Source organism: Diadema antillarum, unplaced genomic scaffold, assembly GCF_040938485.1.
Source record: "Diadema antillarum isolate AM-2024a unplaced genomic scaffold, OU_Dant_1.0 seq00000369_RagTag, whole genome shotgun sequence".
NCBI lineage: Eukaryota > Metazoa > Echinodermata > Echinoidea > Diadematoida > Diadematidae > Diadema > Diadema antillarum.
In genome coordinates, this window is record NW_027271370.1 from 1,215,641 (window position 1) to 1,235,806 (window position 20,166).

The 20,166-nt window shown below is 38.6% G+C and overlaps 1 protein-coding gene across 1 annotated transcript; it reads left to right on the forward strand.

The window, feature by feature from the left end:
* Window positions 1–233: 233 nt before the first annotated feature.
* LOC139731407 (uncharacterized) lies at window positions 234–13,894 on the forward strand. Its single transcript, XM_071642295.1, has 7 exons — window positions 234–243; window positions 8,437–9,465; window positions 10,116–10,254; window positions 10,957–11,124; window positions 12,475–12,623; window positions 12,867–12,958; window positions 13,673–13,894. Exons 1-7 carry the CDS (start codon window positions 234–236, stop codon window positions 13,892–13,894), a joined length of 1,809 nt encoding a protein of 602 aa, XP_071498396.1.
* Window positions 13,895–20,166: the final 6,272 nt, after the last annotated feature.

Below are 20,166 nucleotides of genomic sequence, written 5' to 3' on the forward strand. Positions count from 1 at the left end.
AGACTGTTTTTGTACCCTCAAAATGGCGTTCAGTAAATTGTACATGCAGTTGGCAATGTGCTCCTCAGCGCTGCTTGTAGCGGCGTTGTATGTGTTGCGCAAAGCGTGTGGATCCTGGACCAGATCGCCTTGGACATGTATTGGATGGGGTAAGAAGAGATATCCGCTATTACTATCTTTACAAAAAAGTACCATGACTATACCATGGTAGTATCATGGTATGGTGATGAACCATGGAGCCTGGTAATTTCGCCAATGTAATACCCTGGTACCATGGACCTGGTACTGCGGCGAAATTACCAAATACTAGTTTCACATTGTTTATGTCTTGATCCACCACTTATATAACTCACCCAACATAGCGTTGCATTTTTTTTATTATTCTTGTATTATTCAACTCTTCATTGTCAGGTGATCCCATCACTGCAAGCTCTTGAGGCTTTTACTCTTTTTTTTAAGTCTGACTTTTTAAATGTCTGACTTATTACCACTTTGTTATAAATGATGACCTTTGTCTTCCCTCTGTGTATTATGATTGTGTGAATTGTTATATTTCATCTTTTTAACTGTATATATTGTAAATGTTGAAAGAAATAAAGGAGAGTTCTATGCTCTCAGTCAATGGTATTCTACTATGTACGATGGTTCTATACCATGGTTTTACAGTACTGCGGCAAAATTGCTATGTAGGGCCCCTACCATGGTACAATACCATATGATATTACTGCAAATGAGGCGAAATTACCGTGTAGTACCGTGGAACATTACCATGGCATTACTGCGGTAAAATTACCATGTATACGATCGATTGGAGTACAATTAAGAAGAAAATAACAACTTTGGATGTTTTATTCCAGTAGTAATCACAATAGTTTTGCATGATTTTGCAGGCCTGGGTTAGTATATGCGTCAATGTATAACTACTTCTACCCTAACATACGGGTCCTACATCCTACAATAGACCTAGCTGTATATCTGTAATACACATTGTACTTCCTATTCGTAGGTACTGGACTAGTGTATCAGTTCTTTATGGGCTAATATCTGAAAAGGTTTAAGACTTGAATACTATTAACTACACCTCACAAATTTATTAGTCCTATTAACCCTAACCAGGCTGGGCTTTTTGGCCTGTTCTGTGGCCGGGGGAGGGTTGATTCACCCCCCCCCCCCCCCCCCCCCGGGCGAGATCTCGGCCGTCGACAGTGCAATCGCACTGAAAATTACCACATACATTACTTGTTGTGTAATCTGCCAAACTATAAAAGAAAAAAATATTTTTCATTTCTTTATATTTTACATTAATTAATATGCGTGAAATCATAAATCTTGCTCTAAATCAGAAAATAAAGCTAATGACATCCTAATTTTTGGTGACATTATTCCTTGTAGCATTCCTAACAAAGGTACTTGAAAAAAAATCTGGTATCGAAGTTGATTTCTTATGTATTCTATTGTTGTATGAATTTCTTATGTATTTCTTTGTTTTTCGACCTCTGTTTTTTTTCTTTTTTCCAAAAGGGGAGTGTTACAGAACCTATTTTAAGTACAATTATGCTAAAATTGATTGATTTCAGCCATTGAAAGTGAAAATAATCATATCTTTTTGAATAAGGTGGGAAAACTGTATTTGCCTAGATTTTGTACACAAAATCACGTTTTTGAGCCATTTTCGGTCTGACAAGCCGGTATGAAAGGTCGTGCAGCGTCGTTACCGTATGCCCGATTTTCCCGAAAATGGTATCATAAGATGTGCGAGACTTGAAAGTAAAAAGTCAGCGAGAGGCGCGGTCAAAAAAAAAATCGCGCGGCGGAATACTAAGTACTAGCAGTCGTGGAAAATGTCGGGGGTGGGGTGGGGGGTTGATTCAACCCCCCACCCCCGCCCTTTTAAGGTTAAAATGTGAATATACATCTACATTAACACAAGTTAAAGTTGTTGATTTTGAAAGATACCGTTTCTAACACACTTCAAAGTTTAAACCCAGCATGTATACTTTGAGTGTTTATGTCTTTTATCTATTTTCACTACTTTTTGCATGTTAGATGCTCTCTCATTAATATTCATGATCAATACAGAAACCAATATACAAAACATGGTTCGTGCAACTGGAATCAACTTGTATCACACACTGCCGGTGCCACGTTTTCAAAATTTTGGGGGCACTTCCATGGTTTCAGCGCAATTTCTGGTGACACGGGTTTCTTCAGCTGACAAGAAAAAAAAAAAAAGGTCTTCAGCTCATCTTTCTCATTCCACTTCCGCGTTTCTTCATCTTAAAGGCCGTGTCACACCAGCCTTGCGTGTGACTTCCGAAGAACATTTTTGCTATCCGGAGGTCCCTGCAGATGACCCGCACATGACAGCACCTAGCATGTATCTCAAAAGTAGTTACCCGGAGGTGCGCACGCTGGCTCTATTTACCCGCTGCCAAAAAAGGCCCTGTCACACCAGCTAAGCGGGCTTATTGCGTATGGGGATTTTTCAGCACGCAGAATAATTTCTGCGGCCGGACAAGGTTTAGGGCGAGTTTGGCGTGGGTATTACATGATAAACGCGTGATACCTAAGTCCTTCTTGCGTGTATTCCGTTGAACTGCATGTTAGGCGCGTGGGTGTCACGTGATAGCTTCGTGATAGCTTCTTTTATGTCAGTTACGGGCGACATACGGGCTCTGCGAAGTACCTGCGCCACAACTGCGTGTTATCTGCGTACTAGTCGCCTGCGAGGTGAGTGCTAGCCTGAACAATAGGCTGGTTCGAGTGGATGGGCAAACAATCATTTGTCAACTAGCTTTCAAGAAGTGAAGATGCCCCGTAGACGGAAAGTGCACAAGGGCAGAGAACGTCCAGTGGATGGACAGCCACAAAGCCCGGAAGATTCACAGCAAATGCATCAAATTGCTGCTGAAGTCCATTCGGCGGATGAAGTCCTGTCCGAAAGGGACCAGGTAGTCCTCGACGCCATAGAGGACAGAGGACAAAGAAGAGAATGAGCCCACAAATGGCACGCACTCCCTTCACATAGGCATAGATCAGCGGGCAACTTACCTACTTCAAGTGGGTCAAATGCCTGTGAATTGCGGCGGCTACGGCCCTCCTACGGGTGTTCTGCGTGGAACTCTTCGGGCAATCCTCGCGACTCATCCGGAAATAGTTTTGGTTATGCTCAAAACTTTGCTGCGGGAAAATTGGACTAGCGTGCGCACCTTCGGGCAACTAAGGACGAGATAAGTGCTAGGTATTGTCAAGTTCGGGCCAACTGCGGAGAGCTCCGGGTAGCAAATTTGTTTCCCCGCAAGTCAAGCCGCAAAACTTCCCCAGATACGGTATGACAAGGCCTTGAGCATGCTCAACACTTGTTCCGGAAGAGTCACGGGAGTTGCCCGTAGAGGTATGCGCAGAACACAAGTAGGAAACCCTTACCGGTAGCACCTCACAGGCAACTCCAAAGCAGGTACTTCGCAATCCCCGTATAGTAAGTCGCTCGTAACAGAAAATGGATCGGTTTCAAAGCTCTCACGCGAGTCACACGGAACGCACGCAAGTAGAAGCTAAGTAGCACGCGTCTAGTAAGTAAGAAACAAGTGCGAAAATTGCAAACATTCTTGTCCGCCCGCGGAAAATCTTCTACGTGCTTTAAACTACCTCCTCGCCACAAGCCCGCGTAGCTTGCCCGGACGCCTTAACGGGCTCAAAGGTTTCCATGTATTTCTATGTGCAGGTGCAAAAAAAAGGGGAGGGGGCTCGCCCCCCGCCCCCCACTTTTAGAGGGGGCACTTCCGGGGTTTCAGCGCAACTTCTGATGACATGGGGTTCTTCAGCTGACAAGGGAAAAAAAAAACGTCTTCAGCTCATCTTTCTCATTCCACTTTCGGGTTTCTTCATCTCACCGGGCTCAAAGGTTGCCATGTATTTCCAAATCATACCGTGTATAAAAGAAATGACATGAAATTCAGCATGACTCTCAGAAAAAGCTATCTTGATCAACCCAAGAAGGTTCAAGAGATGGAGTAACAACAGTGTCATTCCCCTTGATTCATGTTTGATGCCGCCAATAAGAAATATTTGAAGTATGTGCTAAACTGGAGCTAACTCACAGATAGAAAAACAATTGATTCATGTGGCATCGCATCATGACTCGTCACTCTCAATGGAAGATATTTCTTTATGATGGTAATTACTTTTCGCTGTCACTTCTTATGAAACATGAGCGGTATATAAACGTACAGACACAGGGATGTACGAATAAAGATTCCACACACAAAAATGATGAAATACGAATTAAAATTACCAGACTTTACATGTTTTTACACTAATCTAACATATCAATGAATAAAGAACTATACACTTGAAGATTATACCATATCAGTTTAATTGATTGGAAAGATGATAAAATCGACTTTCCAGTAAGGGTGCAGTTCAAATATTCTCACAACATTCAGCTTAGATTTACACTGTTTTACATAATCCTGGACAGGGAGTTGCTTTCTTTTTTCATATGCCTTATCATTAGCTGAAATTTAATTTCCTTTAATACAAATATATATATATATATATATATATATATATATATATATATATATATATATATATAGCCTACGTTATGTTTAGCGTTCCAAAATGAATGATCTCTTTGCTCGGAAAGACGGTGGCATCGAACCCTGATCTTCAAAGTCACAAGTGCACCTGGTGGAATCATTTTGTACGTTAAAAGAAAACTGACAGCTGTTTGAATATCTACAGCCAGTTGGAACTCTATTTCTCAAACCTCCTTGATCAACCTAATCAATCCATATCTGCCTCATTACACAAAAACTTCAGCTGCTGAAGCATCTTCTTTTTTTTTTTTACGTACCTTTTTTTCAGAGAGCATACTCTATATTTGATTTTGATTTGATTTTGATTTGATTTGAGTTTTGATTTGATTTGATTTATTTCTGCTTAATTCCGTTACATCAGATATGATTTTGTACAAGTCCATCTATGACAAACAGTATATCGACACAATAGTTTTTAGCACAAAATAAAACAAATACAAAACAGCTTATAGGGAACTTAAACAGATGGGTCTCCAAAATAAGCCGAGGCTCTTGACGGTATGGAGACCCTTATACTTAGCTACTCTGGATAGGATAAGAGATAGAGAAAAGGGGGAAAGGGTAGGGGATAGAGGGAAAATTACAGAGTGTATAATGTACCACTCCAACTATACAATATATACAAAAATTATATCAAATTCTGCATAACTCAGAACAAGCACACACACACACACACACACACACACACACACACACACACAACACGCAATCACACAAACACATTTATTACATGTTATTAATGTACCGGTATAATATTTTGGGCCATACTTGTGAACATCAAACACACTTATATCAGTGGGTTCCAAAACGAATTAACTGTTTATACTAGATGTTACAAAAAATATTTCCCACTTTTGATTCTTAATAGTTCAAAAACCATATATCAGATAATGCTGATGAACAATAGCTGAATAGTGTACAATTTGTTGAAGGTAGTTTAAGAATGAAAGCAATAAACCAATTTCATTTAAATTCAAGATTTAATTTTTAAGTTAGGGTTCAAATTTTGCTCTATTTTCAACCCTGTGTACAAAACTTGAGTTTGCACAGGAGTCAATTGGTGTGTATGGGAGTGTGTGGTCTTGAAACAAACGGCCAGGGTTAGAATACTCTGTTACACATTAATGAGAAATTCCACTCTAACAGCTGGTCTTTATTCATCCTGTAATATAGTGTATGCAAGCACATGAAAATATGTGCATATTTTTTTTACATGTGCAATGTGAGTTGGCTCAGTCGGTAGCGCGTCTGCCTCACGATCCTGAGGGCCCAGGTTCAAACCCGAGTCTGGACTGAGCAATGTTGCGTGTAATCATACCGTCCCCTCGATGAGAGAGGCAAAAACACTCTGTCCCTCAGATAGGACATAAAATTTAGGTTCCGTGTACATGGTGTATGAAAGAGTCACAACTCATGCACGTAAAAGATCCCGCTTCATTCATTCATCACAAAGAGCAAGGTGTTTAACCCGGTGAAGTGGTCCACCTCACATCCAACTGGACCCCATGGAAGACCAGCTTAGCGTAGCTAAATATGGGCTATCCAGCCATCTTTTCAGATGGAGAGTGAACAAAATAACAATTTTACCCTTTACCGTAAATTCAGACTAGCAGTGCCCAGGGCAAACCATCATGAATTATTTACAAAGCATTCATGTGCATTGGAGCAAGAAGCCTAGTCAGCAGAATTCAGAAAAAGTGGTATTCGTGGTATTCATGTCTATTGTTCAGACATGTCAGAGTCATTGTAAGAACACACTCCCATACACATCATTAGGTCCTGTGTAAAGTTCATTTTTGTACAGAGGGTTAAAATTTGACCAAAATCTGGAACATAACTTCAAGATTCAAGGTTTCGTATCCAAATCACCTCTGACTAAATTGTACACTATTTAGCTATTACTCATATCAATGACAGTGTTATCTGATATATAGTTTTCGAACTATCAAGGATCAAAAGTAAGAATGTTTGTTTTTTGTGACACCTAGTACAATGATTAATTAGTCTGCTTAACCCTAATCAGGCCGGACTAATTTGGCTATAAATGCTAAAACCCCGAAATCTCGACCATCAGTGTTGCGATCGCGGCGAAATTTGACACGGGTGTAAACCACGTCGTAAGCTAAGATTATGTCTTAAAATTATCAATGTCTAATTTCAATTAATCAATATTGTGTAAACTGGGCCCAAGATTCTATTTTAGCCTAATTAAAAGCATCTTTTTATTTGAATATCTGTTTTAACATATTCAGCTATTGCACATCATACATGTAAGAACTTCCAAAAGTCATTCTTCTTATGCATATCGTAGTTTTTTAATTTGTTATGTATTTTTGTGTTTTTCGACTTTGTTTTTTCTTTGTTTTCTCATTAGAGATTGCCATTTACCACTTTATACCATAGTTAGCATAAGATCAATTGAAGTGATTAATAGCACAACAGTGGTGGATCCAGGGGGCTCCCCGCTTTAATAATTTTTGCTAAAATAAAAAATAACAAGAATGAAAATGGTAGTGTGCTTACATATGCTTACATTTTCCTTTTCTTCTATGCTTTCTAGTAATATAAGAATAATTTTTATTGTTCGATCAATGCAATCACGTTTAAGCTTTTAACGAATACATTTCAGACGAATGGCAATGTGAAAATGGCTCGCTCGCTCTGCCCGTTCTTTACAGTAAAATGAATAGTTTTCGTAAGTTATGATCATAGTCTTTCGCAGTGATTTTTTTTCTATTACTAGAAATTTGATTTAAAATGCTCTATACATGCGACTTTTGTCCTGTTTTTCTTTTTACAAAAAGTCCCTACTGTGGGAGGGGGCGTCTCCCTCCCACCTCCGCTCGGTCGCTTCGCTTCCTCTCCCAGGATCTCACACCGTCATATAAATGTACTCCCATATGTTATTATCATAGTCCTTCGCAGTGGTTTTTTTAATGTTTAATTCCCTGGAAATTTGGTCTGAAATGCTCTTTAAACGCGACTTTTCTGTTTTCACAAAAATTCCCCACCGTGAGATTTTTCCATATGTTAAACTCCCTAAAAACTTGCTTTTAAATTCTCTATAAACGTGACTGCTGTACTCTGTTTTTGCAAAAAGTTCTAAACCGTGGGAGGGGGGTATCCCCCTCCCCCGCTCGGTCGCTTCGCTCCCTCACCGAGGATCTCACACCGTCACATAAATGTACCCCGTATGTTTTTTTTTAGTCCTTCGCAGTGATTTTTCAACTATGTTTAATTCCATAGAAATTTGGTTTAAAAGGCTCTATAAACCCGACTTTTATGCTCTGTTTTCACAAAAAGTCTGTGGGAGGGTGTATCCACCCTCGCCGAGGATCTCACGCCGTCACATCTTAATGTACCCCCGTAAATGTTATATTCATATAGTCTTTCGCACTGATTTTCCATATATTGAATTCCCCAGAAACTTGCTTTTAAATTCTCTATAAACGCGACTTTTGTACCCCCTCCCCTCCCACGATAGGGTACAAAAAGGTCGCTTCGCTCCCTCGTCGAGGATATCACACCGTCACCAGTCATAAATGTGCCCCCGTCGAGAGTTTGCCCCCCCCCCCAAAAAAAAAAAAAATAGAATAAATAAAAAAGTGTTCTGGAGCTCTTGCTCTCACATTGCTGAATTATTGCACGAAACGTTGAGGGCAGATTCTGAAATGCCCCTTTAACGAGGTTTACAACAATGAGATCAAACTAAGGATTACGACTGAAATCGACACGGATTGTTAAACTTTGCCAAGTCATTGTCTCAAAGTTCCTTATCTAAATGCGTTTCAGAACAAGTCAATTACATCATCAATACTTTCTATTAATATCCCAGGAATTCTGGATCTTGGATTACTCGGGCTTTGCCTTGTGTACTTGTGGATCCTTAGTCAGCGGCCATCCAGACGGCATACCTTTAAAACTGTGAGTCAGTTTGGGTTGCTAGTCCTGGTCAAGAAGTGCCTTCACAATCTGAGGGACTATCCAATAGCCAAGGTTTCTTGGCGAAAGCCCAGAGAGCATCAAGAGCATTTGTTGATCGACATCATCAAGAAGAATGGCAACACCGAGTACGGGAGGCGATTTGGTCTGCAGGAGGTGAAGTCGCTGGATGACTTACGCAGACGGCATCCGCTGACAACTTATGAGCACTATCGAGGGTACGTGGAAAGGATGATGAACGGGGAAACTAATATTCTCACTGCAAAAACGCCTGCTAGCTTCGTTCGAACAACCGGAACCACTGGACGGTCGAAGCACATCCCACTCACCTCTAAGATTAACTTGTTTAAAAGGATTAGGACAACGTTAAATCTGACACTACTGGAGAATTATCCAGATGTCAGTCTGCTGCAAAAGCAGTTAAACTTGTATGTGTCACCCCGAGTGTCTAGAACAAAGAGTGGTGCTCTCATTGAATCAATCGGGCGGTTTTCGGATGAGCATAGAACTCCTCTTCTGGGCTACACTTCTCCGCCGGAAGGATTCCAACTCGAAACGATCTATGAGGCCAATTACATTCACCTCCTCTTTGGGCTACTCGACAGAGATGTTGGCGTTGTTCACGTGGGCTTCATGAACCTTTTAAGGAGCGCCCTCCGACAGTTGAGTCGGTGTTGGCCGGACATCGTCCACGACATTGAACACGGGACCATCCCGAGCTCTCTCGAGCTTCCTTCTCATATCCGTGCCTCGTTGACGGCAGCTTTGGGAGGTGGTGATCCCGTTAGAGCCGCTGAATTACGCCGAGAGTTTGAGAAAGGGTTCTCAGGTCTGATGAAAAGAGTTTGGCCCCGTTTGAGAGTCATCCACTCAGTTGACCACACTGGAATCTGGCCACAAATAGAGAGATCATGGGCTAAAGGTAAGTCATATCACTGTTGCTGTTTATCCTGTCAAACCTCCCTTAATCCTGTGCTCGGGACTTTAAATTATATATACACGCTATGTGGTTTTCTACGTCAATCGTCACTGTATGTACACGAAGGGTGGAACGTGTGATGTTAAATTGTCAAGACATGGTATTCCTAGGAATAATTCCAATCCCTCTTTGCACCTCTCACCATACTGGTGATGAGGACCTTGAGGCAGAAATCGTAATCACTTTTAGGTTAGGACTTTTTTAATCAAATTTTACGCATTTTGTTCTGGTGGGTTTCATTTGTTATTTTTCTGATATTTCTGTGTTTTTCTGTCGCACGCAGATATTTTGGTTTCATCCTGCTGCAATGATAGTATTTATCTTATGAAATCATACTCAAATCTTACATGTATATATGCTTGTAATGTCTGATTCACTCTCCTGTATAAAATAAACTTCACTCATGAAAGCATGTTTGATATGTTTGATGTATTTTGATGATGTGTAAATCATTGTAAAACTGCAGGGTACTTTTGGAAAGCAGGTTTGTGCAACTAATTAGGATAAAATACAGGATGAAATAAAGAAAGCAAATATGTAGGTAGATAAATGAACAAACAGATATCTGTGATCTTTGCTTGTCTTGTCTGCAGGAATTGAACATCTTCCACTATATTTTGGCTCGTCAGAAGTTTTTACATGCCCCTACCTGGGTTTAAACTCCATGAACGTGCATGGCCATGTGCCGCTGCCTTCCGTTGTGGTTACAGAATTCATCAAAGTTGAGGACACGTCAGTATCTTGAAAGCTGTCTATTTCTCTTTCTATCTTATTTGTGTTAAGGCCTGTCTGTCTGATTGTCTTTCCAAGTGGATTATACCAATAGATGTCTGGACGCGTGTGCGTATACAGCGATGAAACAATGTCTTGACAAAGATAGAAATATATGTTCAAATAGTTATCAGAAACACATACAAAGATATGATTATTCATAAAAGTACTATATTAATACACATGCAGTTATATGAAGTAAAGTTCTATGACTTCTGCTATAAACTCATCAATAATGAAACCAAACGCTAGAAGCTCATCATCCCAATTTATTGTACAAAGTTAAAAAAAAAGATTGAACAAGTTTGAACAATATCTAATCAACAAACAACAAACATACGGAGAGAACAAGTGTCGAGTATGACACAACTATAACTAGGACATATCCTCCTTTTGTGAAAAAATTTAGCTATTTACGTTAGTCTAGGATACAATTTGTCAATCGTACATGATTAAATAATTAACCGTTCAAAGCTTCACAAAAAAAACTAATGAAGATTCAGAGCAATTAGTCCAGAGCGCTTCGTGTACCGGATTTATAGAGATTTATTATTTCTGTACACCACGATTCTGTCGTCACATATAAAAGTTGTTGACAAGTAAAGATACAGCACACTTTGATTGGCCATGACGTCTTAATTTTACCTTTCATTTGGTATTTAGGGATCAGAGTCAACCTAAAACATATTTCATGGATGAAGTAGAAGTCGGACAGTGCTACGAAGTCGCTGTAACCCACGAATGGTTCGGATTCTACCGTTATCGAACGGGCGACATCTTCCAAGTTGTCGGTTTCCATGAGAATTGCCCTATCTTACAGTTTCAGTACAGGTTTGTAAACCAACCTCCATTCTTTTTCAAGATGATATCAGCAGATGGAATGTACAACTACTTAATCAAACAAGATAGAAATCTCCTTGAAAAGGCAATGAAGAATTACAGTTACACTTATTATCTTACCTGTCTTCAGGATATTCCGGTAGAATCTCCCTGTCACAGGCTTTTGGAAGAGAAGCCATCAAAATCATCCCTGCATTTCAGGGTTTTGGAAAGGAGGCCAGCAAATTTGCCCCATTTCACATGTTTTAGAGAGGAAAGCTAGCAAAATTACCCCCTTAATGAAGGAAGAGTGCTGAGGGGAAGAATATCCACAATTTTAGCACCTGCATGGACAGGAGTATATTTAGGGACTCTCTCATTCTGAATATACCACAAAAGATGTACTTATATTCCCGCAGCACTTTTCTTCGCTCAGGGTCCAGGTTGGGATTTCTGTACAGATCGAAACGTCTTATATAGAAAAAAGAAATAATGAAATACAGACAACCTTGCCTAAGTCCAATCTATTTGGAAATTGCTTCGACTTAGAGTGAATGGACTTATGAGGAATTGAAATCAATATGATATAAAGAGAAGAGGACTTGAAAAGACCTTCGACTTAGATGATTATTCGACTTATGTAAGGTCAACTTAACTGCACAAAACAAATTAACAGGCAGTGATGGAGGACAGATGTGAATCCTTTGATCAAGGCTTATTTTCAAAATTTCAAATGTCTATGCATTGAAACTCATTTTATTAACACTATACCAAATGCAAATGTGATAATGGCAATATCATTCAGAAAATGGAAAGACTTCGATCCTTATGCCCCCTAGATATCCTGCGAAAAAAAAACCTAGCCTGGCATGCTTCGCCGCAAAACATGCACCCTTATTTCATAATTGTGATTATTATCATTATTATTATTATTATTATTATTATTATTATTATTATTATCATTATTATTATTATTATTATCATCATCATCATTACTACTACTGCTATTATACTATTGTATCATTTAACGCACCCTGAATTTTCGGGGGGTTGAAACTAACCCTTTTTTCGGGATCCTATTTCATTATTGTTTAGAAAAGATTCAAAACTACCTCTCTACAATAAGAAATATTTCTAGGGGGCATCACAAGTGTTTATGGATGCAGTCCTCCTTTTTCTGGACTGCGTGCGCATTTACTTTGTTCTCGGTTTTGTTTTTATTTCACCCATTAGCCCAGGGAACCAGGGGTGCCATGCAAAGGGTGTGGGGCTTCCGAATCTTATTTGTAAGGATCGATTTAATTCTCAGTTGCTATGGATGTGACCCCTTTCCATTCGTTTTCCATTGTTTCCCGATTGCAGACTGGGCCAGATTCTCAACCTGTTTTACGAAAAGCTGAACACGAACGTGGTCGATGAGGCGATGAAGGCAGCAGTGGCCCGCTGGCCCGGTGTCAGTCTTACGGAGTATACCGTAGCTGAGAGTTCACTTGTTCCGGAAGATTCTTCAGGTAACAACGTGCTTAGCGTACTGGCTACCGCGATCAAGCTAATGTATTGACATTGACGTCACCAGAAATGGCATGGAGGCCTATACCCTGATAACATGAATAATATTTAAAGAATTGTCTCACAAGGTATGTTGTATTTGTGATATTATCATTATATCGTTTGCAGTTGTTTTCGAGTATTTAGGCTATTGTGTTAGTCACAATGCATCAATCCTGTGGTGTACTAATTGTATATTATTGCAGAGTACGAACCCAACGAAGACTTACTCTACTATTACGTCTTTCTGGAGCTGGAGCCATCTGAGAAATCTATTACGGATGAAGAGAAAAAAACGGTGAGATTTTTTTTTATTCATTGTTTGTTTGTTTGCTTATTTTTTCTTTGTTTTATAGGGTTGCTTTGTTTGTTTGTTTGTTTGTTGTTTGCTTGTCAAGAGAAGTGCAACAAGGAAACTTTGGGTAATGAGAACTAGTAGTAGATCAATTATTCTTTTGAATTCTTTCGCACGGATAACGCGACCATTTTTCTTTTGCTCTCTAGACATCAAAGAATCGTTATATCATTTAGTATTGTTCTTTAGCATGCCCAGCTAAGTCAGTTGAAGTTTTTTTTTTTCTATAATTCATATCACGTAAACATTCCTTACTCTTTTCACAAGAAGAATTTTGTTGTTGGTGGTGTTGTTTTTTTAATGTAATTTATTCTGAAAGATCATGTTCTTCATTGCTTTGCTCCCAGTGTATGTATATGGGGTACTATTTTATTTACCTCTGGAAACTGGTCGGTCTGTTCCATACTCATTTCAGAAAACGGTGCACTGGGCAACTATGAATGCAATGTTACATTGATAATTCGATCATGACGGAGGCAATCAATGCTAGACACCAGTGTATCATATTGGTGTTTTTGGTACATTGATCAAAGGTCATAAAACTTTCAGGTGCCGGTGTATCAAAGTTGTTTTAACAACTCATAAGTCGGTTGCGCTGTATATGGGCTTACTCACAGCTTTAAATCTATTCGGGGAAATCCCCTTTGTCCTCGCCAGGTTGATGAGGAGCTGCGTCTTCGTAACGGTGACTACGACCGCCTCCGTCGCGAAGGGAGCATATCTCATCCGAGGGTACACTCCGTCAGATCTGGGGGCTTCGAGGCGCTCCGAGACCACGTACTGCAGAACACCAACGCCACGCCTTTGCAATATAAGGTCCCTCAGAAATTGCGATCCTTTTCCTTCTTCCAAATAATGCTGGCACATAGTTTGCGATGAATGTGAACGAACGAACACACACACGCACACGTACACACACACACACACACACACACACGTACACACACGCACGTGAGTGTGTGAAAAACAACTCCTTTCACATACCCGATTAACACGTCACTGCAATTAATTTCAGTTTCAGTTTAGTTTATTTTGCACCAAGCATTAAAAATATACAGAGCAAACAATACATGAATGTACAAAATGAGATACAAAAGAGAAAAATTCATAAGACATAGGACATACAATTAGAAATAATGTGGCGGTATGACTACATACAAAGACAATGCCATTGATGGGGGAAGCAGCAAGAAAGGAAAAGCCCTTGTGAGTAGCTGACCCATTGTACTGTAACATACATATACCTTAGACAGATTTAAGGAAAAGAAATGACAGTTAAGTTGAAAAAACGGAACAAGTCAAAACAATGCAATCATTACCAAAGAAAACTACGGAGATATGGACGATAACAACACAGAAAAACAGCAACAACAAAAATAAAAATACGCCTTGAATTAACTACGTTTGTAATCTTCCAGTAAAAAAGTGTTTATATTTGATTTTGAAACTATTTATAGATTGTGATGCTTTAATTTCTCTAGGGATAGAATACCATATATGAGGACCCTGATATATAACTGAATTTTAAAAAAATGAGGTGCGCATGTGATATAAATGATAGTTTGCAGAATTTCTTGTGCCGTAATTATCAATAGTGCTGTTCAGCGAAAAATAATCTAAAAGGGATTCTGGAAGTAACTTTTTGTAACATAGATACATAAAAATACCCAACTGTAAAAGATAAATATCATAGAATTGCAGCATCTTATACAAATGAAAGATTGGTTTTGAATGGGCAAGATATGAAGCATGGTGTATTGCACGTTTTTGCAAGACACAAACTCTGTTCAACTGGGTTTTTGATGCATTGCCCCAAATTATGATCCCGTATGACAAATGTGGTAAAACAATTGAATTATAAATCATTTTTAAAAACACTTTAGGCATTGACTTTAAAGGGACTGTACAGTACTGGTTGAGGTAGGGATTCATGTTTTGAACATTCCTAAGTGAGATAATGAAAAGCCTCTTATGAAATATGAAAGAGCTTGTAATTTTAAGAAGGATTCAACGTTTATTTGATGAAAATTGGTTTTCAAATGGCTGAGATATCCAAAAAAGTGCTAATAATAAAAGGCGACATGCCCCAACTTTATTAGTATCTCTTTGTTTCACCTTGTTTTTGGATATCTCAGCCATTTCTAAACCGATTTTGATCGAATAAACTTTTGATACCCCTTAGAACCGCATGCTCTTTGACATCTCATAGAGTGGTTTCTGAATATCTCACAAAACGTTAAAAGCTAAATCTTCACCTCGACCAGAACTGTACACACCCTTTAATTTATACATAACACCAATATTCACTTGCCCTGCCAAGGACTATATTATTTTTATATTTCAATCTGGAGTTACATTTCTTGGACCCAAATTCTGAAATGGCCTCTTTGATAGTTTCTTTTAATGTATGTAGCCTCTGTGGTAATTATTTTGATAGCTGACCCAAGTCTAAATTCTTTCAAAATTAATTAAAAGAAAATTTTATATAGGGCCTACATTTACACAAGTTCTTATGAGCCTTATCATTAAAAAACAGTGATATTTTATGTATTTACATCATAAAAAGATTCTGATTTTAATGGTTGCAAAAAATCTGATCATAAAACTTTAATCTTCTTTTAATTAACATCAAGCATTTCTTAGGCAGCTCAGGTCATCATTTTTGTCTTCGCCATCGACCTTCTTATCTTCACGCCATGTTATCAGCTTTTTTCTTCTTCTCTCCTCCTTCTCTTCTTCTTTCTCTTCTTTCGTACTTTCTTTTCTGCATTACAGCGTCTTATTGTTGGGATTTGTGCGGTTTGTGTATGGCTAGTTAGGTTCCAATTCTCAGTTCGTGTAATTCGGTTTTGCGATTCCGTTTTTATGTATATGAAAAGCAAGTATTGTTTTATCATATTTGGGGAATGCATTTATATATTCTCATTTTTTGTTGTTTTTCCTTACACGCTCCTTGTTAAATGTGTACTTGTAAATTTGGTTTATTGTACATTGCAATGTCAATATATGCATTTATTTTTCCGTGCCAAAAAAAAAAATCGTATTTACAAGTTTTGTTGGAGATGGGGAAAACACGAATGAAAGACTGAATGAAAAGAATACTTGTTTCCTTGTTTTAATTTTTAATGTGATTCTGTTTCTGCGTTTCTCTTGGAGAGTAGTATCAACGAAATGATGAAGTGTACAAACATTATGTGGGATGAATATCGCTTAAATCGTGGTAGCACAAAGAAAATAAGCAAGCAAACTGTGGGGTATAGTAAAGCAATAATGTTTCTCATAATTTTACAAGTAATACTCATATTGTGTGACTTTTGTTTTACAACAACAACAAAAAAAAAAGGATAACGGAGGTATAAATCATTCATGCGTTCACTCCACAGACAACGAACACGGATTGTTTGTCATATCTCACATATGATAGAATGAATGTCTTCATGTAAGGGCTATGATAAAAGGCTTAATTGCGTTATACTTCAAAGGTGGGTGAAATAAATGAAATGTTCAAAAGTTTAAAACACATCTAGTTAAATATTTTAAGAGAAGGAATAGTCTTCCCACCCCACCATGCTTTTAACTACTAGTTACCGAGATTGAAAAAAAAAGAAAGATACGTCAATAGGTGATCCGAGTCTTCTGGGATCACCTAATAACTGATTCTGGCACTGGACAAAACGTACACAATGAAAGTATGATATACTTTTATTATACTTTTCCTAGGCTATGCAGTGGAGAGGGGGTAATTCTAGAGTGACCCGTCTTCACCACTCTGTAACAACCTTCTGAGAACTCCTGTCTCGCAGGTGTCAATATTAACATGCTGTCTCTAATTCTGACGTCAAAACAAAATTCTTAAACCTCTCACTTTTAAACCAAGGAGGTACTCGGCACCTCCTTCTGTATTAAAATCAAATACCAGTACTTTTGCAATGCACAGTGCATATTATGATATGCGCTGTAGATGGCGCTCTTTGCCTCCACTCACCAGTGCCGTATCAATCTCAAGCACTGTCACTCACATGAAACACACGTGCCCAACTACAAAAGCACTCCCCCTTTTTCTTTTGAATTTGAAAGTTGTCACGACATGATTATAACATGATCGTGTATTGCTGGCTTTGGTGATCATGATTTTTTTTTTTTTTTTTTTGCTGGGAAAATTAGGAAAACTTGGTGATTACTACGGAGTCTTTTTTTCATTCAAGTGATTTCGTTTCAGGCTTATAAGTGATGACAGAACGTAGAGCTCTAATCCATCACCATTAATGAAATTCATTTCCAACTACTCAAAGTGGAGTTATGAAACGATTTTGGAGCATACAACCAATTACTGTGAAACATAATTATGCACTGTGCTTGTCGTCTGCAATGTTGTCGTTTCTACAGCGATTGTGATAATGATGATAATGCTGTCTTTTCATCCAGGGCAGCCTCTTCATTGTTACCACTGCTTTACAAAAAGGGCCCTGCAATTTTTAGTACATGCATATCGTCGCGTTGCCAGAAACGCATTTATACACCTGGGTCGAGAGAGACATCGTGGGTTAAAAAAAATCTTGTCCCTCGTGAAGGTGTGTATTTCGTTAATGTTGAAGTTCATCAGCGGATCGGATTGTACTTTGTCAAATCTATAGGACTGGTAACGAATAACAACCCTAATGGTGGCGATAGCATATTATGCATACTAGGCATCAAGATAAATGTGCCACATTCATGACTTAAGAAAATGTTGTATTGTAAAACATTGGGAAATCGATACAAAAATAAACTAAACTAATTCCAACAACCTAGGAACAAAAATATTCAAATGGTATTTTTCCTGGCGCTGGAAAATATGACACATGCTCTGTTTTCCGTACTCTATAAGCAATATATGGCTTCTTAGCCGATATTTTTGACAGCCTAAAAGTGTTATAAAAGTCATTCAATGAATGACTTTTATGTCTGAATTTCCTGATTTTTACGCCATTGCCGGATAAAATAGATGTGAGTTGTAACCACTGAGGCCAAAATTTCTTGAGGAGGTGTTATTTGGCACTGCCAGGAATTTATCGAATCGTAGTGACAGCCAACTGCCTCATCAAAGTGAACATTTCAGTTTTATCAGCGCTGTCGGAAATACTTTTGCCACGTTGTCATGGTAGCATGAATATGATTTTACAGGATGTTCTGTCAATCTTCAAATGATCAGATGCCTTCCAAGGGAGAGACGTACGGGGGTTCCCTGCAGCAGCCAGTTTAATGTCAGGATTATCTGTAAGACAACAGAGGGGAAATTCCGTATAGTCTCTCCATGGCGTGCTTCTGCAATTATCCGTCTTGATGATAATTGTTGGGTTGTCTGCATACAATGCAGATCAAGGCTTCCATTGAAACGTGGACCGGCATTTTAATCAACGTAGAAACTAGCCTTTGACAATGTTTGAGCAATCACGTACAGCTGATAATATTTATATCCATTACGTTGATCGTTATGATCAATGATTTATTATACATGATAAATGATTTTTATACATCGATTATGAACAACCAAGATGACAACATTATATTATGTCCTTATATAACAATAGAAACTGCTGATAAAGGAAGACGATAGCAAGCTTCCTACGAAGTAAAATGAATTTCGTTCCTATGTTTCATTCACTGGTGATGTATCAGAGTGGGATGGGGCTCTGAGCTGACAACGAACAATCGAAATGCATCGAGCATCATCTTATGCACAGTCGGCTGGGTCTCATACATGAAAAAAAAAAGAACCATGATGCCTCAATGGAATGGAGGACGTGGGAGAGAGAGACGGGATTGGCGGAGGGAGTTGCAACTGGCATCCAGTGGAAGAAGTCATAAGATATGACAGAATATTCAACAACAAAAAGAAAGAATATGTTTACCAAGCCTCAGCGTAGACAACGTCATGAGAATGAGCTATTGATTAAATTTATAGAAATTCATCTCAGCATACTATAAGACTTTTCAAAATGAACGACATGTTTGGTGGTATGTGAACTTGGCGAGTAATACTATAGTCTATGTAGCATACATGCAGTAGCACGAAAAATGCTTGCACTCTTTCACTTAACAAGTGAGAGCAGGTATACAAAATGTAAATACGAGCATATCAAATGAATGCATTCTGCCAGACACCATACAAGCTCTTACCTTCTCTCAAGATCATTCTCAATCATTTATATTCTAATGTGCAGTGGTCAACAAAAGAGTCAAGCCTAGAATTAAGTCAACGTCATGCAAGGCTTGAACGTTTAGTGCAACATGCGGCAAGACCATGTTCTATTTTACGTACATGAAATTCATTGATCTTGACTTCTAATCCTGAGCATTGACCTTTGACCTCCTTATTTCATATAACCTACATCTACATTACCCAACAAAAGAACTTTCAAAGCGGAATTTATTAGCTGAACAATGTTATTATTTGGGCCAAAATTCGATAACATTAAATTCCTTGACCTTTCATATCAGTAAACGTCATATCTATTTCTGTCCTTCCTGCCAAATTACTTGACAATTACAAGCGAAGAGTTTGGTTTAAAATAAAATGCAATGTTAAGCTATTGTTGAATAGCCTTTGACCATAAGGTTTGACCTTTCATCCATTTATGATATGAAATTTATCCCTTGCTTTTCATCCTTCTCTACGAAATAAAATTACCAGTGAATATTACCAACTGAATTTGTGGCTAAAATGATATTTTGAGCATAATTGCACTGAAAGTTGTAATAAATATCAACAGAGCACCAAAGTGAAGGAGGTATCAGTCTTTTAGAATAGTTTGGGTTGGAGCTAGGTGCGAGCATATAGGCACTCGGGCCAGGTGAGGTTGTTTAAAACCAGTTTATGGCCATGAATGGCTATATGACTTTACGCTTTCGTACTCTACTGCCATCAGTCGATTCGTTTTCTGTGAATTAGTATGTCTAGTGTTCTAATAACATACGAAAATCAAATTTAATTTCAATCGGGGAAAGCCGATATAATCCATATGAACAAGTAGCACTGTGGAAGACGCACGTTGAACAGAAATTTGCAGGCGCTGTCAAATGAATACACTGAATGTCAAAGTTCTTATCATTCAGTGCAGTAATGATCACACTTTTTACATGATCCACGTGAGAGCTCCGTTATCGTTTGG